This window comes from Polyodon spathula, chromosome 14 (genome assembly GCF_017654505.1).
Source record: "Polyodon spathula isolate WHYD16114869_AA chromosome 14, ASM1765450v1, whole genome shotgun sequence".
In the NCBI taxonomy this organism is placed as follows: Eukaryota; Metazoa; Chordata; class Actinopteri; order Acipenseriformes; family Polyodontidae; genus Polyodon; species Polyodon spathula.
The window spans coordinates 39,635,230-39,662,891 of NC_054547.1; the positions used below are offsets into that span (position 1 = coordinate 39,635,230).

General features: G+C 43.7%; 2 protein-coding genes across 3 annotated transcripts in view; one reads left to right on the forward strand and one right to left on the reverse strand.

Moving 5' to 3' along the window:
* Nucleotides 1-1,969: 1,969 nt before the first annotated feature.
* LOC121326840 (26S proteasome non-ATPase regulatory subunit 2) lies at nucleotides 1,970-14,692 on the reverse strand. Its single transcript, XM_041270412.1, has 21 exons — nucleotides 14,519-14,692; nucleotides 13,187-13,243; nucleotides 12,583-12,747; nucleotides 12,237-12,358; nucleotides 11,759-11,983; nucleotides 11,246-11,404; nucleotides 10,964-11,108; nucleotides 10,487-10,547; nucleotides 10,074-10,220; nucleotides 9,505-9,611; nucleotides 7,817-7,944; nucleotides 6,698-6,785; nucleotides 6,133-6,295; nucleotides 5,643-5,744; nucleotides 5,259-5,404; nucleotides 4,994-5,077; nucleotides 4,303-4,471; nucleotides 3,986-4,080; nucleotides 3,243-3,369; nucleotides 2,929-3,047; nucleotides 1,970-2,407 (listed from the first exon to the last, which is right to left on the reverse strand). The coding sequence occupies exons 1-21, from the start codon at nucleotides 14,621-14,623 to the stop codon at nucleotides 2,225-2,227; spliced, it is 2,697 nt and encodes an 898-aa protein (XP_041126346.1). The 5' UTR covers nucleotides 14,624-14,692; the 3' UTR covers nucleotides 1,970-2,224.
* Nucleotides 14,693-21,884: 7,192 nt separating this feature from the next.
* LOC121326842 (endothelin-converting enzyme 2-like) overlaps nucleotides 21,885-27,662 on the forward strand; it is a 50,061-nt gene continuing 44,283 nt past the window's right edge. For both annotated transcript variants that reach the window (XM_041270416.1, XM_041270415.1), the window contains exon 1: nucleotides 21,885-22,306. Coding sequence is in view for 1 of the 2 variants with exons in the window: in XM_041270415.1 (XP_041126349.1) it covers nucleotides 22,274-22,306 (33 nt within the window). In the remaining variant the exon portion in view is untranslated. The remainder of the gene's footprint in view (nucleotides 22,307-27,662) is intronic.

Genomic DNA, 27,662 nt, shown 5'->3' on the forward strand with positions numbered 1-27,662 from the left:
AAAAACAAAAACAATGACACGGTACAATTGTGCACGCTGTAACTAAAGGGGATCTAAAATTACATATTTTCAGCAGTCGTATCAATGTTATTACTTGAGACATCTGTCCTTACTTAACAGTTAATAAGATGTATGCCGATTCCAATATTTTAAAAAAAGCATTGTCACGTGTACTGCTAATGCTCAGTGTCGTTCTTTATACTTGAATTGGATTTAATACTTCTTCTGACGCAACAACATAGCAGTTCAACCTTGGGACATACGCAATGTGCACACTAGAATTGTACGGCAATACAAACACCACCTTGTTATTTACAGCAATACAAACATAGTTAAGACATCATATCAGCATCAACACTTGGGCTGAAGTTTAGGCATGAGGATTAAGGATCAGGTTCTGTTTAGTCCCAGATTAATGTTACTTCAGGTAAGGTTAGGTACCCACATGCATTGGATTTAAGTTCAAGGACGGATTAAAAACACAAGTGCTTTAGACACAATATCAACAGCAATGCTTTGACCGTCATCATTTGGTAGAGGCAGCGCTACATAAACCAGGCAGGTTACTGTAGTCTGGCATCTCAGCTACGATTTTCCTTCAGTATTTGCATTTCTTTCCCCTTGTGCTATTTGTATGAATGTGAAGAGATGTATCTATCATTATTCCCACGTTCAGGCCATTGCCACACACCTGAGAGTTGCACTTCTTAACAGCCAGGTCACTTTGCAAGCCTATGCTTTTTTTTAATTAAAAAAATAAATAAATAAATAAAATACAAAAATCCCAGGGCCATACTCATAAAGCATTTTTCACCCTGCTAAGTTTGTGAAGCAAAAATCAAACTACTATTTTTACAGAACTAGTTATTTATAACATGGACTTTTTTTCTTTATAGAAAAAAAAAAAAAAAAGGATGTGCATTTAGCATAGCAGCAACTGCTTAGTAAAAAGCCCTATTACTAAGTGGTGTTTTGAAAATAGTGCTAATAATGCTTTGGAGTAAAAATCAATCTTGCCTATTGTGCTCAAACAAGTATTCAGGGTCTGCAGGTTTAAAACAGATGTTTAACGGTGCTGGTGGAAAGCTGCTCATATGTGAATGACCTGCCAACTATTTTTAAAAAGCATTTTGATTCTCATTAATGTGGGTTGGGTTAAGTGCTCTCTCTGTATGAAGTATGCCTTTGAAACAGAAATAGATGTTGGATTAGAGATGCCAGGAACAAATTCCTTTCAAATCATGTAAGCATCTAGGGTGTGGAAAAGGAGGAGAGGAGGGGCATTGGCAGGTGAGGCTGAAGTGCAGTGAGAGACCAGGCTCATGTCTAGAAACAGGTCCAGCATTAGCACAGCTGTGAAATGCAATGTAAACACTATACTGCAGGGGGGAAACCTTTGGAAAGATGTACTCAAACTTTGAGACTGTATATCAAAATAATAGCGCAACTCCCACCCTTAAACCAATGCCAAAAGGTAACAGAGCACTATAGCTCACAAACAAATGTCTAGCCAAACTTTTACTTAAAAGACAGCAGAGCTGGTTGAGCTTATATATCAACTAGAAGGATGTCTTCCTAATGCTGCGCCGTGTCCCCACAAGTGATTCTGCTCAGAGATCCACTGCTGTGAGGGGGGGGGTATTTATTTTTATTATGTAGACACCTTGATCCAAGGTGAATACTTTGTTATACCAACTCAAGAACTGTGTGTGTGTGTGTTTCATCCCCTATCAATTTCCAAAGCAAGTCAACAAGTGGTTTACAATATGCAAGAGTCACAGGCTTCAGATAAATACTAAAACAAGCATCCAGCCCTACATGAAAATGTAGAGCACAGTATGTGCACAATCCAAAGTTCAACCCATACATACTATTTGTGTCTATACACACACGCACGCACACACGCATACAAACACACACACACACACACACACGCACACGCACGCACACATACACGGCAACCCCTGTGGACCAGAAAAAAACTTTATTTAATAATCTTGTACAGTACTGTAACAAAAACAAAACTCGTATAGATATTTCATGCCCTTATTACAAAAAACAAACCCACCTTCAGCAACGCCTGGCAGACAGTCACATTTTGTTTTGCAAGTGGTAGCACATTGCTTGTTTTTTAGTAGGTTACTGAGATAACGGTGTTGTTATGCCCTCCCTGAATGGGGAGGCAGAGAGTTCGCACACTATAAAAGCTGCGTTGAGGAGGGGCTCAGGCGTCGTAGTTGGGGTTCTTGCGCAGGATGACAAAACCCTCCAGGATGGGCGTGACTGGCAGGTACTCCTCTGTGGCGAGCTCCGCCCGCTCTCCATGCGCCAGCAACACCGGCGTGGTGTGGGTCTGAAATCCTGTGATGGCCTTGGGTTTACCAGCCTGGCCCACAACATCTACAGCCTACAAGGAGGGAAGGAGGACGGACAGTGAATCATTTCAACAGTCTTCTCTCAGCCAAAGCAAGAAGAGTCACGAGCATTGCACTTCAACACACTACAACAAAACCATACCATTTTCAGTGCAGCTGTGCGACTTGACAATTCTAATAGAGTAAATAAAACAAGAAATAAAACATCTATATATATATATATATATATATATATATATATATATATATATATATATATATATATATATAATCTTTTAAAATCGGAAAACATCTGCTGTAAGGTTGGCTTCTGGCTGGCATTTTGGAGTGATATTCACCAGTTCACTTACGCACTCATTTGCATATTTGCTGGATTGTTAAATGATATTACACAAGGGGTGGCATCCTGGTCTGGGAGGAGCTACATTAAAATAAATGAATGCATGACTTAATCCAGTAAAAATAGGTACTGCAGCAGAGTGTGGAAAAACAGCTACAGAATCATCAATAGCTTCAGTGTTTTGACACGAACACGCACCCCCCCCCCCCTCACCTGTCCCACTCTCACAGACACCGGCAGGGGCCTCAGCTCTTCGTCAAATGTGACTAGCATGCGGGGCTGCATAGCTGCCACCAGCCCATACAGGACATAGTGCGACTTTCCGAGGATTACTGAGAAAAAACAAAGGGAAGACAAGTCATCAAATCAACCCACAAACTCCCCTTACACACAGCAGTACTGGGACCAATTAATAAGATGTTTAAAAAGGCTTTTAATGAGCAATTAATCCCACATGTGCAATGGTATCCTATAGATATGGTCATGTACAGGCTGGTTATGAAGCCTAACTCAATGAAAGCACTCACTGTTCTTGACGTCGAGGAAGGAGACGAGGACAGTAAGCAGTCCAGCAACAGCTACCTGGCTCATCAGCTGCCTGTCGCTGTGGTAGGGGCAGAGTGTCAGCGTTCCCTTCCCCAGGTGTGTCAGACCCTGCAAACCAACACAAACACAAAGAGCCTGATCACAAAACAGGGCCTGCAAACCAACACAAACACACAGAGCCTGATCACAAAACACACCCTGCAAACCAACAAACGCAAAGCCTGATCACAAAACAGAGCCTGCAAACCAACACAAACACACAGAGCCTGATCACAAAACACAGCCTGCAAACCAACACAAACACACAGAGCCTGATCACAAAACACACCCTGCAAACCAACACAAACACACAAAGCCTAATCACAAAACACACCCTGCAAACCAATAAACGCAGAGTCTGATCACAAAACAGAGCCTGCAAACCAACCCAAACAAGCACGAAATCACAAAACAAGCATGAAACACACCCTCCAATGGAGGACACAAGCCAGGTTAAAACCAATTCAAGTCCTCTACTCTCAGGGCTTTATACAGATACATGTCCATGATTGAAAGCTCACACAAAATTACTTTTACAAGAGCACAAACTTTACACCATGTTAGACATGATGTGCATACCTGTGCCTTTCTATGTAACCTTATCTCTAGGGTCCAGTAAACCGGGCTCTCTGCCTGCATTTCGTCAGCCATCACTGATACGACAGAAGGTGATGTAGGGGCTCACCTGTGCCAGCCTAACCATGAAGAGGTTATTGGGGTCCTTGGCGTGATACTGTGCTAACTGCCTCAGCATGGCTGCCAGACGGGCATTGTTTGTTCCTGCAAATGAAAAACATACAGGACTGTTACTTATTTTTAGACTTTTTCTGTAACAATAAAACTACAGTAATCACGTGTTCTACGCAAGTAAATGATTTTCCTGCAGCTCTGCTTAGCTTCTGAGAACCAATTACAGGCAACGCCAGTGACTTGATTCCTCCATTTGTGCAAATAGCAGACACTGAAGCAGATCTGATTCAGGAAGTTTTTTGCTGGACTCACCGCTGCCCACCATGCCCATGGCGAAGATGGAGTTGTAGGAGACTTCAGGGTCAGCATCGTGGGAGAACTTGCTGAGCGTGTCCAGGATGTTGAGGCGCGGGTTCGAGACGGAGATGAGAGCTAGTGCCAGGGGGACGGCTCTGCGAAGGGTGGGCTCTCCGTACCGCAGCTGAACAGGCAGGGAGAGAGAGAGGAGGGGAGTGAGCAACCTGGAGCAACACAACCTCTGTATGTGTGTGTGTTTCAGGAACTGTATAGCTATAGAGTATCAGTGTAAAAACTGTGCATGTAGAAGTTCATTTAAAAAAAATAAACTCTTACTGAGAGATAACAGCCCCCAAAAACACAATGTCCTGTATGGGGAGGGGGGGAGTTATAGTTAAACAGGGTATGAGGTACTTTTTCACCAGGATTCAGCCAGGACTGCCATTCTTACAATGGTCTTTAGTGTGCAACTAAACAAACCAACTGATGCATTAGCATAACTTCCTGCAGAGCCTGAGGTCTCTCACTGCATCTCTGCTTCGCTTCTGTGAACTAATTACAGGAGAAGCGAATGATTCCTCCCTTTGTTCAAATACCCGACGCACTGAAACAGACCTGGTACACAGATGTGCTGCAGCACAAAAAAAAGATTAACACTCTGCCCGAGTACAAACACTAGACGTGTACGGAGTAAGGAAACACTGACCAGGTGCCCAAATGTTCGCAGAGCCATCTCTGCTCCAATTTCTTCACCCATTGCAATCAGAGCGATGCCCAACACTGCGACACCCTACAGGAGAGAGAGAGGGGGCAGTCAAGGATAGTAATCATTCAGCTACTGTCAATTAAACTCATTCTCTTTCCTTGCTGCAGCTGCTTCTCATCAGATTACTGTACTTCAGGAGCTGCTGGTATTATTAGCAGTAGTAGTTTCATAATTAAGGGCTACAGCATAGCAAGCCTGGCTATACCTGGTGGGAGCCCATGTCTGCAGAGCTCTCCTTTTTCTCTTTGTCTTTCTTGTCCTTTTTGTCCTTGTCATCCTCCTTCTCCTTGGCTTCGTAGTGCTCGCTGCAGATGTGGAGCAGCTGCTGGACCTTCAGCACATTGCCTGAACCTGAGGACAGGGTATATATACAGGGGTCAGCAGGGACTGGAGCTCCCAGCACGGCCACTATTAGTGACGTGCCGGACAATGCACGGCAATTTCCATTCAAAAAATTACACACAGCGGTCAGAGATGAAGAAAACAATTGTTCATATATCTTGTATGCAATACTATTCACACTTTACTCTATATTGACTGAAAACCTCCTCTGCTTAGTATAGAACAGTATGCAAGTCAAGGTACCGACCTGTGTAGGCACAGATATCCACCAGTGTGTTGGCGAAGCTGCGGAAGGGTTCTGGGACCACCTGCAGCGCAGCCAGCGTGGTTTCAATCGCCTCTCCTTTACCTGAAAAACAAGATCAAAGAGCCACGGTCATCCACAGCACTGACAACCACTACTGTACAGCTCCTTTTAGAAGAGACACCGAGAGGACTTTCACATTGCCTAAACCAGGTAGAAGACTTCAAGCCAAACACACACAGCAACTGCTAGTTAACTGCTACCTGTGCGAGTTTGTAAGTATTCCATAAATAACACAGAAGCTGCAGCATATAATATCACAAATGTTTTGTTGTTTTGACATTCTGATCACCCCTCTCCAGGAAACAGGAAGACACACAGATCTGAAACACAACAGTGCACTTGGCCATGCGTTGATGAATTGGTATGTCAGCGAGTTTTGTTCACGCTAGCGCAAGCACACGGAGCCAGAGTATGTGCAGTCTCTCCTTACCCAGGTGGTTGAGGCCCAGTCCGAGAGGAAGCCACCTGGCGTAGGTGTCCTTCAGCTCCTGCTCAGACTTCTCCATGAGGGTCTGTACGATGGTAGAGGTCACGTCACCGTTACAGGAACCCACGGCGATCATACCACAGGCCAGCGCCGTCACGCCGACCACCTAGAGGGAGAGCAAGAGGAGGACAAGGGGAAAGACAACGTTAACCAGCCGTTGTCCAAGAGGAAATGCTCCTAGATGGAGGACAAGGGGAGAGACAACTTATCCAGACGGTGCCCAGGAGCACATGCACTCTACACAACACTTGTTTACGCCCGGCTGGAGTAACAAATCGTTTTCTAGAGGCAGGAACGTAGTAACCTGTGAGTAACAGACAGCTTTACTGAGTTCAAAGACATGAGCTTTAATAGCAGATACAGGGGTGGAAATAAAGACTTCTATTGCTTAGAAGTTTCTAAAACTTTAAAATAGTAAAACCAATGAAACTGCTATGCAATGGGAATCTTATTTCCATCCCTGCTCAGATACATGCAGTTATTTGGACACAGTTCTGTGCTTACTTACCTCCATGCTGGATTTGGAGTCTCCCATCACTGGCAGCAGCAGAGACAAGACGTCTTCGCGATTGGACCCTGCGTAGGCCAGTCCCAGTCTGGGAAGGGGAGGAGGAGGAGGAGGAGGAGAAGAAGAGAGAGATTTACAGCTTAAAAACAACTTGAATCTGACATACAAATGCCTAAAATGTGTTAAAACAAGCGTCTGCATTAAAGTTAAATAAAAGCAGCAATATGCACCACATGCGTGTGCTCTAATATATTTTCAAATTCAAACGGCTTTATTGGCATGACGAATACACAGTACTGCCAAAGCAACTATGACAAACCTTCATATCTTACACACAACAATTAATATCTAAAACAAGTTTACAAGTAAATATAACAAAAAACAAGTAAAAGAAAAAGAACAAAAACCACAACGACAATGATGATGATCGTATTTTATATTATTCTCTTCTCCCTCCTTGTGTGAGGAGCCTGTGTTCATGGCAAGTTTTTCTGGGTCTGGCAGGTCTGGGAACGCTGTGTAGAGATGTTTTATTTTCGGGGAGAAGGCTTCCTTTATTTTATTATATTATTATTTATTATATATATTATTATATTTTGTGCACTGCAGTAAAAAGTGCATCTCTGTCTCGACCTGGTTGAGAGGACAGTAAGCACACTGCCTGTCCTCTTTGGGCAGCCGTGCCTGCCTGTGTCAGCCCTTAACGATGGCCAGGTTGAGCTCACTGAGCCTGTACTTTGTTAAGGTCTGTCTCTGCTTACTGTCTTTCACCCTGGTCAATTAATCAGCTTCTTGATATGCCACACCTATCAGGTGGATGGATTATCTTGGCAAAGTAGAAATGCTCACTAACAGGGATGTAAACAAATTTGTGCACAAAATTTGAGAGAAATAAGCTTTTGGAAAATTTCTAGGATCTTTTATTTCAGCTCATGAAACATGAAACACTTCACATGTTGCGTTTATATTTTTATTCAGTGTATATCAATGCATGTTTGAGTATTTATTTTGGTGCATATTTGTGTCAGTCTAAACACATCACAGTAAGCAAACAGGAACTCCCCCAGGCTGCAGCTGCATGAAGACATAGGCACTTAATATATTATTTTTGCGCCTTACCCAAAGATAGCACCGATCCTCATGATATTGCTGTTGTGCAATACATAGTCCGACAGCAGTGCCAGAGCCGGGTCGCACTCGTTCCTCACTCCAGAGTTCACAATCCCGCAGGCCAGCAGAGCACCAGACTGTAGAGAAAGACAGTTAGACTCCTGTGCTGAGACTGCAATACATCAACGACTGCTGTGAGCCCTGCCAGCTGCCCTGTGCCGAGACTGCAATATATCCCCCACTGCTGTGAGCCCTGCCAGCTGCCCTGTGCCAGGACTGCAATATATCACCCACTGCTGTGAGCCCTGCCAGCTGCCCTGTGCTGAGACTGCAATATATCACCCACTGCTGTGAGCCCTGCCAGCTGCCCTGTGCCGAGACTGCAATATATCACCCACTGCTGTGAGCCCTGCCAGCTGCCCTGTGCTGAGACTGCAATATATCACCCACTGCTGTGAGCCCTGCCAGCTGCCCTGTGCCAGGACTGCAATATATCACCCACTGCTGTGAGCCCTGCCAGCTGCCCTGTGCCGAGACTGCAATATATCACCCACTGCTGTGAGCCCTGCCAGTTGCCCTGTGCTGAGACTGCAATATATCACCCACTGCTGTGAGCCCTGCCAGCTGCCCTGTGCCAGGACTGCAATATATCACCCACTGCTGTGAGCCCTGCCAGCTGCCCTGTGCCGAGACTGCAATATATCACCCACTGCTGTGAGCCCTGCCAGCTGCCCTGTGCCGAGACTGCAATATATCCCCCACTGCTGTGAGCCCTGCCAGCTGCCCTGTGCCGGGACTGCAATATATCACCCACTGCTGTGAGCCCTGCCAGCTGCCCTGTGCTGAGACTGCAATATATCCCCCACTGCTGTGGGCCCTGCCAGCTGCCCTGTGCTGAGACTGCAATATATCACCCACTGCTGTGAGCCCTGCCAGCTGCCCTGTGCTGAGACTGCAATATATCCCCCACTGCTGTGAGTCTTGCGAGCTACCCTGTGCCGAGACTGCAATATATCACCCACTGCTGTGAGCCCTGCCAGCTGCCCTGTGCCAGGACTGCAATATATCACCCACTGCTGTGAGCCCTGCCAGCTGCCCTGTGCCGAGACTGCAATATATCACCCACTGATGTGAGCCCTGCCAGCTGCCCTGTGCTGAGACTGCAATATATCACCCACTGCCCTGTGCCAGGACTGCAATATTACCCACTGCTGTGAGCCCTACCAGTTGCCCTGTGCTGTGTGCATATGAACATGTAACAGGTGACAATAATCAGAGGCCTTCCAGGTACCCAGAGCAGTTGAGTATTACACAATCCACATAACATGAATATATTGCACAGGCTTTGAGTTCAAACTGTACCAGAGGCTACTACCTCAATAGATGACGGAAATATTGAATCCAGTTACCTTCCATTTAAAGGATTCTGCATCACATTTTTTTGCTCTAATAATTCAATCACGTCAATTTAGTATTGATTAAATACAGACAAACAGCCTACACAATTTGTTTATGTTGCCATTTCACAAATCTGCATTTCTGGACATAAACTGGAGTATGTGACAGCATGCAAATTTCACTTTGACTTTATCAAGATAATAAAACACCTTTTACACAGGTAATGAAAACTCAACATTTTGAGCAAGGCACTTAACTGAACTTGGCCCTCACTGTCTGCCACAGTTAACCTGCCTCACCTTGATGTAGTCCTCTGATGAATACAGGTACTTGTCTATCTGTGTCAGCCCTCCATCAACATCCCAGAGCAGGATCATTCCCAGTGAAGCAGCGGCACTCATCATCCCTGCAATACAGGAACACAGCAGCACACCAGTGAATTAGCAGCATTCACCAGCACTGCTGGCATCCGGACTCGCACACAACCCAAAAACATTTTCATACACGAATACTACGACACGTCACTGAATAAGAGTGAGAAAAAGCAGCCTTCCCACATTTCAAAGCAGCTGACAAGGAGAATGTTTGTTTTTAATTTTTACATTTTTTATATATATATATATATATATATATATATATATATATATATATATATATATATATATATATATATATATATATATAAAATGGAACCAATATCCTTGTAAAAGCTTTAAAAATTACCAAATAACAAAAACTACATTTGATCGATGTTTGGCATGTCTCACTAAAAGCCCTATACACATCAGCGTCATGATTAAACTGCCCTAGGGTTGCACAACTACACCCACAGGAAAGGCGCGCACCGGCACTCCTCTTCCTGTCTCACCGTGATCCTTGTTCTTGTAGAGCCACTTGTTCCCATCGTCTGTCAGCAGCTTGTCCTGCCCGAAGGCTGCGTTCACAAAGCCATTGACAAAGGAGGAGGCCAGGTTCATCCGGGCAGAGTCCACCTGAGATCCACTCCCCCCGAACCCTGCAGAGACAGAGACAGGGTCAGGGGACACAGCGCTACTACTGAGGCACCAACCAACTATCCACTGGGGAGAAAGCTAACTTCAGTATCACCTGTTATTTTCTAATACAGCAGACTGTGCTCTTGGTTGTAGCTTTATTTAATTTTAAGTTTCTGGTTTAAATCTTTAAATGAAACTATGATGTTAAACAGACTGCACTACTTAGCACAGGTAAAATAATGAGTGTTTCTTCTGAAGAACCAAAGAGACCCGACGACTAGCTTACTGTTGTTTTCTAAATGCGTTTTGTAGATGTCATCTGGCACTTTGGGCTCCATGATGTCCAACTGAAAAAAGAAGACCGACATTTAACATGACAATGCAAAGAAGGACACCTTAAACAACGGACTAAATGAACACAGGACAGAGAATTACCATCAGCGCAAATCTAGAGAAGCCTTTTGGTTTTTAATCTTCTTTTCAAGTGTGATGTTTTACAAATAAGTGAATAAATGTGGTATTAAAAATGCTTTCATTTATGGGGTTAAGTGTGTCCCTGCTGTCTGTTGCTAATTTAGTTACATCAGTAATGTTCCTTTAATTACTATTATTTATAAAAATAAAAAAAACAACATGAGCCAATTCAACTTATTTGGCATAGAAGATGAATCATTCCTTCAGTTGCAGACAATCACTGTGGTCTAGTCAGGTGGTTAGTATATCTTGAACACTTTCTTTGTATTCAGTGGGACAGCAGACGCACCTCTCTAGCCAGGGCAAGGAAGTTGCTGTTGAGCTGGACATTGGACATGATTTCCGTCAGGTCCTCATAGTCCTCCACGTCCTCATTGAGCTCCAGGAATACACCGTGCCGGCCCAGCATGTATGCCATCTGCTTCTGAGTAACTCTGGAGAACACAGTGGGGGAGGAGTGATAGCAGACTTTTTTAATTTTTTATTTTTTTTCCCTTAACGTGCAGTCTACAGAAATCTGACAACACGACAGGCTCTGAAATTGCAACAGACAACCCTTGAGCTCACTCACATTTCTTTACAGGAGGTGAAGATGTTCTCCACCAGCTCCATGTCATTCAGCATCAACGCCAGCCGCAGCGCCTCTGGATAGCGGTTAAACTTGCGGAAGATATACAGGGCGCATTTCAGCAGGGCAGAGTTCTCTGGCTCCGGGACATAGCTCACACAGCTAAGAGGGCAGGAGGGAGGCAGGTAAACAGACAGGGTTTCAGGCATGTATTCATTTAGAACAACTGTAATATATGCACTACAAGCAAAACAAAACATGCAATGCCCTGTAAACCAGACACAGTAACTGTTAACAATATTCAATATATTTTCAATGTAGACTTGATTCAGTATTTATAAACAGCTTTACAGTATGTTCTTTGTCATCAATTACAGTGGTTTACAATTGATCAAGAGTCTACAGAATTAAAAACCAATGCAAGATCCTCATGTAGCACTTAGTTAAATGTTCAGTAAAACACTTTGCTGTTCACCAACCCCCCGCCTTGTCCCTGGATATTGAGCGCAGTTTTACCTTGTGAGGTAGAGGCAGACCTTGGAGTAGGCGTTCTCGTCGATGTAATGCTCCAGCATGTCCAGCCTCTCGATCTCCATGAGCAGGTCGCAGGCCTCGTGCTCTGCGTTGTGCCCCATGTTGTACGGGACGATCTCCTTCACCAGCTTGAGCAGAGTGTCCTGCTGGCTCTTATCACTCTCATCAACCTCCTGCCACTTCTTCGCCACCTCCCCAGCCAGGTGCCTGCAAACACGAGCCAATTTAGAACCAGGTGTACAGATAGATTCAATGAAACAAAGCCCCATTGACTGAAGCCCCAGAAGTCACCCCAGAAAGAAAAAAAACTGAACTGTCCATTCCTAAGCTAGTTGAACTTACTGCTTTAGCAAAAGTCTCTATCAAACTCTGGAATGTATACTGCTATGCAACGTGTAACAGTGTGCTGTTTGAGTTGCTCAACCTTTGCCCCTCTCTAAGCCCCACGCTGTGGTCCTACCTGACGTATTCGTGTCCCCATGAAGCCAGCTCCTCCTGGGACCCCAACAGCCTGTATTTCAGACACTCCCTGTCCCCGCTCATCGTCATGGCCAGCACAGACACGACATCTGCACAGAAATGCTGCAGAAAGAGAACAATAATTACTGCATACATCATACACAACTGTCTGGAACATATATATTCCTTTGTCTCACTGAGCCTTAACTTGAGCCTTTCAAAAACCTAGAAGTACAACAAATCCAATTTTAAAAACATTAAAAACCTGCTTGTGGTTACAGAGCCCTCGAAAGCCCTGCACTGCAAGGAGGACAGGCTGAAGTTCTGCATGTCCAGCGGAGCCTCACCTTGTTGTCTCCAGAGGCCATTCCCTCGTAGATCTCCTTCAGCTTGGCATAGTGTGGCCGCAGGAACTTGAGTGGCTTGGGGACGGAGGTCATGGAGGTGGTGGAGGAGCGGATCAGCTGGCGGAGCTCCTCCAGAGCGGGGCGGTGCAGAGAGCTGTCCTCCTCCTGAGGAAACACAAACAAGGGGTGAGCACCGGGGCGCAGTGGCCTTTACCCTTGTGTGCAACTGGGGATGCTTCTCATCACGGGCTACAAACCGACAACTGGTTTCAGTTTTATTCATCTCAGATAAATCTATAAGCATGTTGCAACTCCCTATTCTGAACAAGTCGAGAAAAAGCAAGTACCATATAAAAATTTATCAAGAGAAAATCTGAACAAATATTCAGTCTTAAGTGGTAAGTAGAGGGAAGCTATTTCTCTAAATAATATGATTATGTCCACTCACAGTACTTAAGTCAGGCCCCAAGTACTGCTATATCTTATTACAGGACATGCATTGTTCGTATGCATTTCAAGTGAACATAGGAATATGGAAACATGCATACTGTTACACAGGACCAAGACTAAAATCCACCTGGAAGCTCAATGAATCAATACTTACACTTAGTCTCTCCACCATCATCTCCAGCTCCTCCTGAAGCTGTTTATCCTCTTCAGACTGGAAGAACACAAAACAGTTACAATACTCCTACAAGCACATACAAATAGGGTCCCCCGTTTCACCTGGTCCATTATAATACTGAGTGTTTTCATCAGTTTACATGGCAGATTACTTGCAGGAACAGTACACAATTCTTCACAGTGAATTGGAGTTTTACAAGCAATAGATGTCTGGTGTGCGTGCCAGGGAACTCGCTGCCAAAAGGCACAAAGACATACATAAATAACAAACATCTTTAGATTTGTTCATTGACATTTTTTTTTAATAGATAACAAACATAACCACACATAAAATATATACATAGTGCCGAACGTGTGTACCGGGCTGGCTAGCATAAAGAAAGATATCTTTGGCCTAACCACCTTCTGAGCCCAGCACTGAAGTTCATGTAAACTGCAACAAGCCTGTCACTCAATTCCAGGCACTACGCGGTTTCTACCCGGTACACACGTAGTATATATATAGTGTAATCAATACTAGAGCTAGCAATAGCGGTTTGCAAAAGACATGCACTTGACTTTAAATACTAATACGACAGCATAGCAACGTCTAGTTAGCGTCACAATGTGTTCTTTACTTAATAACAAGCAACTTATTGGTTTCTTTAAAATATTAAGTAAAAACAACAATGTTCATAAGTGGTAGCAGATCATGATTAATTGTCTTAACATCCTTATTGTAGTTCACTTATTATTATGTGACATTCATGTATGTTTGATTTGAACGCTGAGTATATCGCCCGTCGTGATTCTCTTTATTTCAATATTAACCGGCGGTGTCTCTTTAGTGCCCGTGGGTCAGTATAGCACTGTAAAGCCACGGTTACACGGCACAGTGCGGTGCTGTGCTGTGCCGCTCGGCACGGTGCTGTGCTGTGCTGTGCTGTGCCGCTCGGCACGGTGCTGTGCTGTGCTGTGCTGTGCTGTGCTGTGCGGCTCGGCACGGTGCTGTGCGGCTCGGCACGGTGCTGTGCTGTGCTGTGCCGCTCGGCACGGTGCTGTGCTGTGCTGTGCTGTGCTGTGCTGTGCTGTGCTGTGCTGTGCTGTGCGGCTCGGCACGGTGCTGTGCGGCTCGGCACGGTGCTGTGCGGCTCGGCACGGTGCTGTGCGGCTCGGCACGGTGCTGTGCGGCTCGGCACGGTGCTGTACCGCTCGGCTTGCCCGGCCTGCGCCTCCATGCTGTCAGCGGCAGTGACTCAGGTATAATGCGAAGCCTGTTCAACTCAAACTCCCCGCTCTCGCTAATAAAAACGCGTGGACAGCGCGCCCTCACCAGCTCCTCTTCCTCCTTCTTGTCCTTGTCCTTGCTGGCCGGCTGCTGGCCCTTCTCCTCGGTCTTTTCGGGCTGAGTTTTCTCTTTGTTTTTGCCCTCCTCCATGTTTGCAGTCTCGCTGTCTCTCAGCGCCTCAGATACTGGCAGCTGGGCCGCGGAGCAAGCTGGGAAACGCAAAGCACTCCAAGCGGACGGCGTCTCAACAGGGACAAGCCGGGTGAATGTTGATGGAGTCTGTCTGTCTGTCCCTCTATGTCACACATAGCTCTCAACACATATCTAGAGAAGTGCTTGTCCAGCTGTGATGAAACGTAAAAAAGGGAATTATTAAGAGCATCACAGTATGGAGGCACTCTGTCAGGCCGCCTCTCTGAATATCGATACACAAGCTTAGACAGTGAGAGACCTTCACTGTAAGAAAGCTTCGTTGGTGTAATATTGCAGCGCTGATGCGCGGTCTCTTTTGTTGGATCTCAGATGTACTGCTGAACAGATTGGAAGATTCTGGTTCAGGCACTCAGGGAGCTGTGTCTGTGTGTCCTATGAGGCAGACAGACAGCCTCGCTGTGAGAAAGACGAGAGTCGTGCAACAAAGGTAGCTTCAAACCAGAGATAGAGCTTGAACAAAGAGCCCAGGGATGAAGAGAATTACCGTGCATGCTTTCATAAGAGACAAGAGACGCATTGACAAAGGAGGCTGCAGGAAGGAGGGCAGGCAGGCTAGTAATAACCCTCAGTGAAGGTTAGCTTAGAAGAGAGCGTGAGAGAGAGGCAAAGTGAGATTCACTTCATGCACCTTTTACAGACAGAGCGAAGGAATGGGAATACATCTAGCATGCTGTGTTATACAATGCATTTAAAAAACTTCCTACTTAAACCAATGTTAAACTAATTTCAGAAACAAAATTCTAGAACTTGAAGCTACTGCACTAACAGGTAACTATGATGTGATAGGTGTTACAGAAACGTGGTTATCTGAGAGTGATGGGGACGAATATAATATTTGTGGGTATACACTGTATAGGAAAGACAGGCAGGACAGACGAGGAGGAGGGGTAGCGCTATACATAAGAAACAGTCTTGAAGCCCAGGTGTTAAACCTGGACAAAGAAAATAAAACCGAATCAATATGGGTCAGAATAACAGACAAAAATTCAAAAGGCATAATAATAGGAGCATGCTATAGACCGCCAGATTCAGACGGTGAGCACAATAATCTGTTATACAATGACATTAGAAATGTGTGTAGCAAAGGAGAAGCCATACTAATGGGGGATTTCAACTTCCCCCAAATAAAATGGGAAAACCCGGTGGGTAGCGCGAAGGACGAAATAGAAATGGTGGAAATGACAAATGACTGCTTCCTAACACAATTTGTGAAGGCACCCACTAGAGGGGAGGCATGCCTTGATTTAGTCTTTTCAAATAACGAAGATAGAATAACTAAAACAGAGGTCAGAGAACCACTGGCAAACTCAGACCACAACATGGTCTCATTTGAAGTGTTTTTTAAATCCTCAAAAGTAAAGACTAAAGCTAAGGTTTACAATTTTAGAAAAGCAAACTATGAAGGCATGAAACAGAGACTAACAGAAGTAGATTGGAGTAAAATAGAGAAAACACCCACAGAAGAAGGATGGTTGTTCTTCAAAAACGTAGTACTAGAGGCGCAAAACAATTATATCCCTAAAGTAGACAAATCTAAATGTAAAACTAAATTGCCAAAATGGTTTAATAGATCAATTAAAAAAAATATTCAGCGAAAAAAGGCACTTTACAGAGCATTAAAAAAGGACCAAAAAGAAAGTACACAGAAAGAGTACACAGAACTGCAAATGCAAGTCAAAAAGGAAGTTAGAAAGGCCAAGAGAGAAATAGAAATGAACATTGCTAAGGGAGCTAAAACCAATTCCAAAATGTTTTTCCAATATTACAACAGCAAGAGAACATTCAAAGAGGAGATTAAATGTTTAAGAGATACAAATGGCAAAATCGTAGAGGAAGAAAAAAAAAATAGCAAATATGTTAAATGATTACTTTTCACAAGTTTTTACAAAGGAAGATACTGACAACATGCCCCACATGTCATCCAGTTCCTATCCAGTTTTAAATAACTTTAGCATAACTGAGGCAGAAGTGTTAAAGGGACTAGGAGCTCTTAAAATAAACAAATCCCCTGGGCCGGATGAGATCCTCCCAGTAGTACTCAAAGAAATGAAAGAAGTAATTTACAAACCGCTAACCAAGATCATGCAGCAGTCTCTTGACACAGGGGTGGTACCGACAGACTGGAAAATTGCAAACGTAATACCGATCCACAAAAAGGGAAACAAAACTGAACCAGGTAACTACAGACCAGTAAGCCTGACTTCTATTATATGCAAACTTATGGAAACTATAATAAGAGCCAAAATGGAAAATTACCTATATGGTAACAGGGTACTGGGAGACAGTCAACATGGTTTTAGGAAAGGGAGATCGTGTCTAACTAACTTGCTTGATTTTTTTGAGGATGCAACATCGATAATGGATAATTGCAAAGCATATGATATGGTTTATTTAGATTTCCAGAAAGCTTTTGACAAAGTCCCGCACAAAAGATTAATTCTCAAACTGAACGCAGTTGGGATTCAAGGAAACACATGTACATGGATTAGGGAGTGGTTAACATGTAGAAAACAGAAAGTACTGATTAGAGGAAAAACCTCAGAATGGAGTGTGGTAACCAGCGGTGTACCACAGGGATCAGTATTAGGTCCTCTGCTATTCCTAATCTACATTAATGATTTAGATTCTGGTATAGTAAGCAAACTTGTTAAATTTGCAGACGACACAAAAGTAGGAGGAGTGGCAAACACTGTTGCAGCAGCAAAGGTCATTCAAAATGATCTAGACAAGATTCAGAACTGGGCAGACACATGGCAAATGACATTTAATAGAGAAAAGTGTAAGGTACTGCACGCAGGAAATAAAAATGTACATTATAAATATCATATGGGAGATATTGAAATTGGAGAAGGAATCTATGAAAAAGACCTAGGAGTTTTTGTTGACTCAGAAATGTCTTCATCTAGGCAATGTGGGGAAGCTATAAAAAAGGCTAACAAGATACTCGGATACATTGTGAAAAGTGTTGAATTTAAATCAAGGGAAGTAATGTTAAAACTGTACAATGCACTTGTAAGACCTCATCTTGAATATTGTGTGCAGTTCTGGTCACCTCGCTATAAAAAAGATATTGCTGCTCTAGAAAGAGTGCAAAGAAGAGCGACCAGAATTATTCCGGGCTTAAAAGGCATGTCATATGCAGACAGGCTAAAAGAATTGAATCTGTTCAGTCTTGAACAAAGAAGACTACGTGGCGACCTAATTCAAGCATTCAAAATTCTAAAAGGTATTGACAGTGTGGACGCAAGGGACTTTTTCAGCCTGAAAAAAGAAACAAGGACCAGGGGTCACAAATGGAGTTTAGAAAAAGGGGCATTCAGAACAGAAAATAGGAGACACTTTTTTACACAGAGAATTGTGAGGGTCTGGAATCAACTCCCCAGTAATGTTGTTGAAGCTGACACCCTGGGATCCTTCAAGAAGCTGCTTGATGAGATTTTGGGATCAATAAGCTACTAACAACCAAACGAGCAAGATGGGCCGAATGGCCTCCTCTCGTTTGTAAACTTTCTTATGTTCTTATGTTCTAATATACTGCAATAGTGATGTTTTAGATCAGCCAGGCTGGGTGTGACAGACTTCCTCTAGTGAATTGCTGATAAAGAGTTGAGGAGCCGGAAATGAAGTGCTTGGTAAGCAATATGGTTAGGAACTATGAACCTAAAATTAGCTTTCATTTCATTCACTATTTTACTCGCAGCCTCAATGTGACGCAGCCAAGGTTTCAACAATGGATTTCTTGTTAATAATGCATGCTATATAAAAGTATGAATTATTAACACTGTTTTCCTTGTTTTAATGTCGTGCACAAGGCTGTAAACCCATTCTCTGTAACAGCAGCATTCTGCTTGAGGTGCCTCAGCGCATTACACAGCAAACACAGTGACTGGCACTGTAACCACTGGGACAGGACTGTTAGACAGCGGAGTGGCTTCTGTAACCACTGGGACAGGACTGTTAGACAGCGGAGTGGCTTCTGTAACCACTGGGACAGGACTGTTAGACAGCGGAGTGGCTTCTGTAACCACTGGGACAGGACTTTTAGACAGCGGAGTGGCTTCTGTAACCACTGGGACAGGACTGTTAGACAGCGGAGTGGCTTCTGTAACCACTGGGACAGGACTGTTAGACAGCGGAGTGGCTTCTGTAACCACTGGGACAGGACTGTTAGACAGCAGAGTGGCTTCTGTAACCACTGGGACAGGACTGTTAGCAGAGTGGCTTCTGTAACCACTGGGACAGGACTGTTAGACAGCGGAGTAGCTACTGTGGGATGTCTATCTATAGCAAATTGGAAATCACACAACTGACAACCAGACAAGTCTGCAAGCTAGTAAGGTGCGTTTCTAATAGTTCCAACTTGTGTTCATTTCAAGTTGTTTAATTATACAATAAGAATACAACAAGTCCACAGCACACAATATCACAGCAATAAATTATCATACCCCCACCCCCCGCCCCCAAATTAATTTCAGTGAGTAGTTAAGCATGAGATGTCCAGCAGGTGGTGAATGTGTAAATATCTCTATAAGGCTAGTTTTATTGTTTCATTTGTTAAGTGAGTGGTTAGAAGAAAGACCTTGTTGCCAAGGAATATGGGACTGAGTCCAAGCTGGTGTGTGAGTTCAAGTAGAAATGATAGTGGAGCAATTCCTGGTTTTATAAGGGTTATATTCCTGCCAGATTGTTCTTTGCGGTGCCCTGTTCTGAATCTAGCAGGCAGACTGCCCAGAACTTTAAAGGTTCCAAATGAAAGCCAGGTGGAAACACAGTGAACTGGGTATCGAAGGGAATCTAGAGTTCACAGTGCGTAGGTTGGCTGGAGAATCCAGTGGCAATAAGAACAAGCAAACACACAGCCCACTCTTTCTTTTGTTTCACTGTGTACATACGTCTTAGCTGCTCGGTAGAGGAGAAGGCAAGAGACACTGCAGGAGTGCAGAAACAAAGCCCTCTGTCTGAACAGCATCTGGTATGAAAGATACCCGACCTTGCTAATATAAAGCACGGTGAAATCACAACGTTTGCTGGATCGATACAAACCCATGAAATAACTCATTTACCATCTTCCTCTTCTGTTTCGCCCACAGGGGCTTCTAGCTGTTCAAGTTAAAGTAACAAAGGGTTATGTATGCTTTTGTGTATTTCTGTACGTTCTGTGCATTGTGAAAATGATAACAGAAAAGCTGTACTGTCATCGTAGAGTAGATGACTTGGTTAGCATTGCATTACACTTCAGTTTACAAGGGTCCTGATCACAAATAACTATTGGCTGTAGGCTGACAGAGGGAATGAAAGCGCAGGCAGGCTCTTATTTGAAATGAGCTCGGGGCTCAGTGTGCTTGCCCAGTGTCCACATGATCAAACTGTATTACTATCACTGATGGAGGTCTTTGTCTTTGAGCCCACAGGCTGGAACTGCTTGGAGGCTGAGTTGCCTTCCCAAAGAGAAAGGGTGTGTAGTTGAGACCCGTCAACAGCAGGGGGCAGTGTGGGTCAGCTCTATACCTCACAGAATGCAATGGATTAGCACTGGGTGTGTCTTGAAAGGGTTAACCTCCCACTGAATCCATTGGAGACTGCTATGTGCCTGTGCTCCTCTCAGTGTCACTGAGACCTGATCACACAATAAGCAGCTGTTGGTTGTGCGTTGGTTCTGTTCAAATCGTATTTATAAAATGAACTCCCTAATTCTTGTATGATAGTAGAGTCTTGTTGGGAAATGTTGGATAATGTCAGGTCACAGTAGAATGCAATAGATTACAATACTTTCCAATGATATATATTTCACAGCACCAAAACCGCTATTATCAGTGAGGTTATATTTGAAGTGATTCAAACTGTCACAAGCACATTCAGAGTGATCTTACCCTGAACACAGAACAGCCCTTGTGTTTGATGGAGCTCCACGGAGTGACCTGACCTGTCCAACAGTAATCATGGGCACTTCAGTACATTTTCATTTCAACCTTATTTGTGTTTTGCTTTAGTTTATTTTAAGTCAAGAGTTTTCAGGGGTGCCGCACTGATACGTGAAGGACAGACGATCAAGCTGTGGAGAACACCAGGCTGAAGTTGTGCACTTTGCTGAAAAAATTTCAGAAAGCTGTCCCGTATTCTGTATTGTTTTAATCCAAAACTAGCCAGACAGCAGCACCTATGAATGGAGCTGTCTGGAACCCAGTGCTTATTTTCTTTACTTTTTGTACATGTTTGACATTTTTGTAGCATGTGGACACAGCACAGCACAGCACAGACCAGCACATAGATAGATAGATAGATAGATAGATAGATAGATAGATAGATAGATAGAGATAGATAGATAGATAGATAGATAGATAGATAGATAGATAGTAGCGTTATAGACATGTTGTTTCATGCAATTCTATTATTGTGTTATACGTCCATGCTGGCAGGCACACAACCCCTTTAACTGTGTCATTGCCAGCTGCACTGTACACTTTCATTACCATCCGCTTCCCCATTCTCCACATGACACAATCACACTCACTGTCAGCCTCCCTCTCCATCTCTCTCGCTACCCTCCTGTTAATCGCTAATGCTCCCCACAGCCACACTTGATACTACATGCAGCCTGATGGCTCGCAGCTATAGATGTTTTTAACATAATAACCAGCTCGCAGAAAAGGAGAGAGAGAGAGAGAGAGAGAGAGAGAGAGAGAGAGAGAGAGAGAGAGAGAGAGAGAGAAAAGAGAACAGAGAGAGAGAGAGAGAGAAAGAGTGAGGAGAAAGAACAGAGAAGAGAGAGAGAGAGCGAGGAGAAAGAAGAGAGAGAGAGAGAGAGAGAGCGAGGAGAAAGAACAGAGAGAGAGGAGAAAGAACAGAGAGAGAGAGAGAGAGAGAGAGCGAGAGAGAGAGAGAGAGAGAGAGAGAGAGAGGAGAAAGAACAGAGAGAGAGAGAGAGAGAGCGAGGAGAAAGAACAGAGAGAGAGAGAGAGAGAGAGAGGAGAGAGAAGAGAGAGAGAGAGAGAAAGAACAGAGAGAGAGAGAGCGAGCGAGGAGAAAGAACAGAGAGAGAGGAGAAAGAACAGAGAGAGAGAGAGCGAGCGAGGAGAAAGAACAGAGAGAGAGAGAGAAAGAAGAGAGAGAGAGAGAGAGAGAGAGAGAGAGGAGAAAGAACAGAGAGAGAGAGAGAGAGAGAGGAGAAAGAACAGAGAGAGAGAGAGAGAGAGAGCGAGGAGAAAGAACAGAGAACAAAGAGAGCGAGAGAGAGAGAGCAAAAATAAGAGCGCTGTGCTGGTGTTATGCATCGTGTTAGAAAATGTGATTTCAGTTGCTAACGTCAGTAGCGGGCTGTAGTGATAGGTAGTTCTCTCTGTACATTATAATATAATAAATAGCAGCTGGAAAACACTCTTTTTTGCACGTACAGCCAGTGAGTAGCGCGTACTGGCCCGTCGCTACGCATTGAGGCAGCAACCAGTCTTTCTAATTGTGGCTCTGATGACCCGCTGCACCTGAGACATGGCAAGCAATCTCAGCGGCGAATCCTATCTGCTTTCATCTGAGCATCTAGACAGATAGAGACCACCGTCACTCTCCGCCAATGCCGCTTTCCACTCCACGATGAGCGTAGCTTTGCAAGACCTCAGGAACAATGTAAGTGCCGGTCAGCATGTTTGTTTTCATCCTTTTTTACACTCCCTTCTTAGCTTAGCTTTTGCAGTAGTGAGCGTGTGTATGTGTGTGTGTGTGTGTGTTTTTATATATATATATATATATATATACACAACGTATAATATTGCTAGCATTGAATAATATTATTGTCAGTAACATGTTAGCTGCTGCTGCTGCGTACTTGAGCCGATGGCACTGTGTCTCAGATACACTCAGAGCTTTATTAACCCTATTATATTCTGATAAGTCACAAATCTAGGGGTTTTGTTTACTCTTTCGCATGAGAATGTATTACACAGTGTTGTTGCCTTGACTAGTATTAGATTATATTCATATGATTGAATTGAGGAGGAACACACAGGAACCTCTATATATCAAAGTGTTTTACCTCTCTATGCACAGGTTGGTCTTGGTGGGTGTTCGGGTGAGAATGAAAGATTCTGCATTCGACGGGATTAACTGATGCATAATTGATTTGTGTTTCATAATGTTCAGCGTATTAAATAATAAACACATCCTTTGCGGTTTTAAACATGTTTTCTTACAACTGGTGAAAGAGCGTCAAAAACAGAAAGCGCATTATCTCTTTGTTTTTACATTTGAACAGCTGTCCTGTGAAAACGTTTTGAATTATTCGATAGTGGTGCGGTTGATAATGAAATCAGATTAATCGATTTTAGTGTCGATTTTAAAGCCCGAGGCGCTGGGTACAGCGTCGAATTGCGGACCTGACTACAGGTGGTTGTACTGAGCAAACGGCTCCCTGTCGATACAGTAATGCACGATACAACAGCGGAAGTGTTTTCTGTTCAAGGGGGGTCTTATATTAAATCTGTCAAACCTGTTACACAAACATTGACTATCAGGCGCAACCCACTCCTTTCTAGAACCTCTATAGTACAAATAACCTGCAGCACACGCCTAATTTATAATGTGTTTAATGTATATATATATATATATATATATATATATATATATATATATATATATATATATATATATATATATATTTTTTTTTTTAATTAAATAATTAGTAATTCATTAATAGTCGCCAATTTTTTTAAAATTACTTTCTCCCAATTTAGAATATCCAATTATTATTTTAAGCTCGGCTCACCACTGCCACCCCTGCACTGACTCGGGAGCAGTGAAGACGAACACACGCTGTCCTCTGAAACGTCTGCTGTTAGCCGACCGCTTCTTTTCACTCTGCAGGCTCACCATGCAGCCACCTCGGAGCTACAGCGTCAGAGGACAACGCAGCTCCCGGGCAGCTAGCAGGCAAGCCCGCAGGCGTCCAGTCAGACTACAGGGGGTGCTGGTCTCAAACCGGCGACATCCAGGCTATATGGTGCATCCTGCACGCCACGCAGGGTGCCTTGACCTGATGCGTCACTTGAGAGCCCTTAATGCATATAATTTACACTTCATTGTGGATGCTACTGTACCTGCTTGTGTTTCTACAGCCTCACCTGTCATTGTGAATGAATGGGATTGAGCTGCGTGTGTTTCTACAGCTTCACGTGTCACTGTGAATGAATGGGATTGAGCTGCATGTGTTTCTGCAGCTTCACGTGTCACTGTGAATGAATGGGATTGAGCTGCGTGTGTTTCTGCAGCTTCACGTGTCACTGTGAATGAATGGGATTGAGCTGCGTGTGTTTCTACAGCTTCACGTGTCACTGTGAATGAATGGGATTGAGCTGCGTGTGTTTCTGCAGCTTCACGTGTCACTGTGAATGAATGGGATTGAGCTGCGTGTGTTTCTACAGCTTCACGTGTCACTGTGAATGAATGGGATTGAGCTGCGTGTGTTTCTGCAGCTTCACGTGTCACTGTGAATGAATGGGATTGAGCTGCGTGTGTTTCTACAGCTTCATGTGTCACTGTGAATGAATGGGATTGAGCTGCGTGTGTTTCTGCAGCTTCACGTGTCACTGTGAATGAATGGGATTGAGCTGCGTGTGTTTCTACAGCTTCACGTGTCACTGTGAATGAATGGGATTGAGCTGTGTGTGTTTCTACAGCTTCACGTGTCACTGTGAATGAATGGGATTGAGCTGCGTGTGTTTCTGCAGCTTCACGTGTCACTGTGAATGAATGGGATTGAGCTGCGTGTGTTTCTACAGCTTCACGTGTCACTGTGAATGAATGGGATTGAGCTGCGTGTGTTTCTACAGCTTCACGTGTCACTGTGAATGAATGGGATTGAGCTGAGTCCATGAAGGATTTCAATGGAGGGTTCCCTTCTAAAAGACACAAAGCTTGTATCGGAATGAGAAATCTGTACACTATATTGTTATTGTTAAATATCCTATTTACTTTCTTATTTAATGACAAACAAAGAAACAGCACAAAGCAATCATCACAAATCTTTCACAAATCGTTGAAGGAGCATTTGAAAATTCCCACTAAAACAACTAAAAATGAAAGAGAGTCTCACCAGCCGCACAGCTCTGAGTGCAATAGAAACTCATGACCTTGAGAACATACAACAGGGTAATTATTTAAATTACGTTACCCAGTAAGACATGGGCTGCTTCGGGGAGAAACAGGCTTCCTTTTGAATCCTCAGTGATACTTTGCATCATGCTTCCTCAACCCTGATTACATTCAATGTCTTAACAAAGTCTTTGAAAATCCCATCTTTCATTGTAGCTTGCAAGAAAGAAGGAAAACAAGAGCATGAACAAATAGCAAAGTCTGACAAAGAGCATGAACAAATAGCAAAGTCTGACAAAGACCATGAACAAATAGCAAAGTCTGACAAAGAGCATGAACAAATAGCAAAGTCTGACAAAGAGCATGAACAAATAACAAAGTCTGACAAAGAGCATGAACAAATAGCAAAGTCTGACAAAGACCATGAACAAATAGCAAAGTCTGGCAAAGACCATGAACAAATAGCAAAGTCTGACAAAGAGCATGAACAAATAGCAAAGTCTGACAAAGAGCATGAACAAATAACAAAGTCTGACAAAGAGCATGAACAAATAGCAAAGTCTGACAAAGAGCATGAACAAATAGCAAAGTCTGGCAAAGAGCATGAACAAATAGCAAAGTCTGACAAAGACCATGAACAAATAGCACAGTCTGAAAAAGAGCATGAACAAATAACAAAGTCTGACAAAGACCATGAACAAATAGCAAAGTCTGACAAAGACCATGAACAAATAGCACAGTCTGAAAAAGAGCATGAACAAATAGCAAAGTCTGACAAAGAGCATGAACAAATAGCAAAGTCTGACAAAGAGCATGAACAAATAGCAAAGTCTGACAAAGACCATGAACAAATAACAAAGTCTGACAAAGACCATGAACAAATAACAAAGTCTGACAAAGACCATGAACAAATAGCAAAGTCTGACAAAGACCATGAACAAATAGCAAAGTCTGACAAAGACCATGAACAAATAGCAAAGTCTGACAAAGAGCATGAACAAATAACAAAGTCTGACAAAGACCATGAACAAATAGCAAAGTCTGACAAAGACCATGAACAAATAGCAAAGTCTGACAAAGACCATGAACAAATAGCAAAGTCTGACAAAGAGCATGAACAAATAGCAAAGTCTGACAAAGAGCATGAACAAATAGCAAAGTCTGACAAAGAGCATGAACAAATAGCAAAGTCTGACAAAGACCATGAACAAATAGCAAAGTCTGACAAAGACCATGAACATCCTGCTGTATCTGCAGTCTGCTTGTCACCGGCCCTGCAGTGCTTAAGCAGGCACATTTGCTGCTGTTTGCTGAGAGTACTTCACAGATGAAGCACTCTTACATTTATTTTTGTATCTGAAAGCAAGAATTTGGCATAAGGGGTTGGTGGGTGTGTTTAAGCACCTGGTGCTAATTGAATAAAACATTTGTAAGAGCCCTGAACATCAGGAGAGCCATAAGTGACCCCAGGCTCCCTATCTGAGCTGCTTGTGGGAGGACATCAGACCACTTGTGCTGTTCCTGCTTCATACAGGACCACCACAGGGGCGCCGGTACTCTTTCAGTAAAGCTCTGAAACGCAATCAGTTTCATTAAAGTAATGAAGGGAAGCTGCTGCTGATGGGGAGGCTCCTGCAGGTCCTGCTGGGAAATAACTGCTGATGAACTGTGTGTGTCCAGCCCAGGAGCACAGAACAAGAACTGGGTGCAAAGGGTCGTTTCTCTGCTACGCTTCCTTGGAAAGGGATCTCATCACTTCAACAAGCTGCTCAAGGCTGGGTCTTCATTTCTCCAAGCTGGGCAAGGCTGGGTCTTTTCAGTACTTTGGTGGATGATGTGGTGGTTGGGTGTATATGACACTGAAGCTCTATGGTGCTAGGGGGCATTGTATGTAAAGAACCCATGTCTAGTCTGCTTCTTGGACATTAAATATCATTGAGGTAGAAGAACAAGGATGTTAATCCTAAACCTCTTCAGTGTTCAGTCCCCCTCCCCCTGCATGTTCTGAGTGCTCCCCATACTGTTCTAGCAATGTATGAGCTTCTTCAGTCCAGGCATTTATTACAGTGTTATTACATTACTGTGTCTCCATAGACGGGGCATTGCAGGTCAGTTTCATGGCAAGCCAAGGTACACATATGGCAAATGTGAACCATCTAAAGGTTAATAATATGCAGAGCCAGAGCATCATGTGTTTCCTGTCCCCAGAGGTAGGGCTGACACTCCCAGTCCCCGTTTCACCCAGAGCCTCCTTCATTCCTGCTGGATCTCCGGATCAGGGAATGCGGAAGATCATTCTGCTGTCATATAGATAAGCCTCTGAATCAGATAAGAGGTACAGGGGGGGGGGTGGCCTGTGAGGTTCATAGTGCACAGGGGGGCACACAAACCCAGGCCCTGCATAAAGCACAATTGCAGAGGGAGGCCAGACAGAGCAGAATGTGCAGCTAGCTGCTGTATCTTGAAGCCCCTAATCTCCACTAGAGCAGCTGTGCCAAGCACTCAAGGGTTCCAAGGCAACGCTGGCAGTTGCTTTACACTGCAGTACATTTTAATTGGAATATCCTGGAGCTAGCTAGCCAGACACTATTGTGATGTGTTCTCTGGGCTAACCAAGAGGTGTCTGAAAGTGAAATAGAAAACAGAATGTACTCAAACACACCATTTCCACCCCAGACTTTGTATTTAATTCAGGTCTATTCGAGACCAGTTCAATTAACTTTTAGCTGGGAAAGGTTTGAGGAGAATTAAAGCAGCAAACATTCAAGCAGTAAACAAGGTTGCAAGAGCACCAGGTCCATTTTTATTTGGACTCATCATTGATTTAATGTTAACAGAATCAAATTTTTTAAAAAAATGATCCCTGTGCTCTTTGTTAATTTAATTAATTAATATT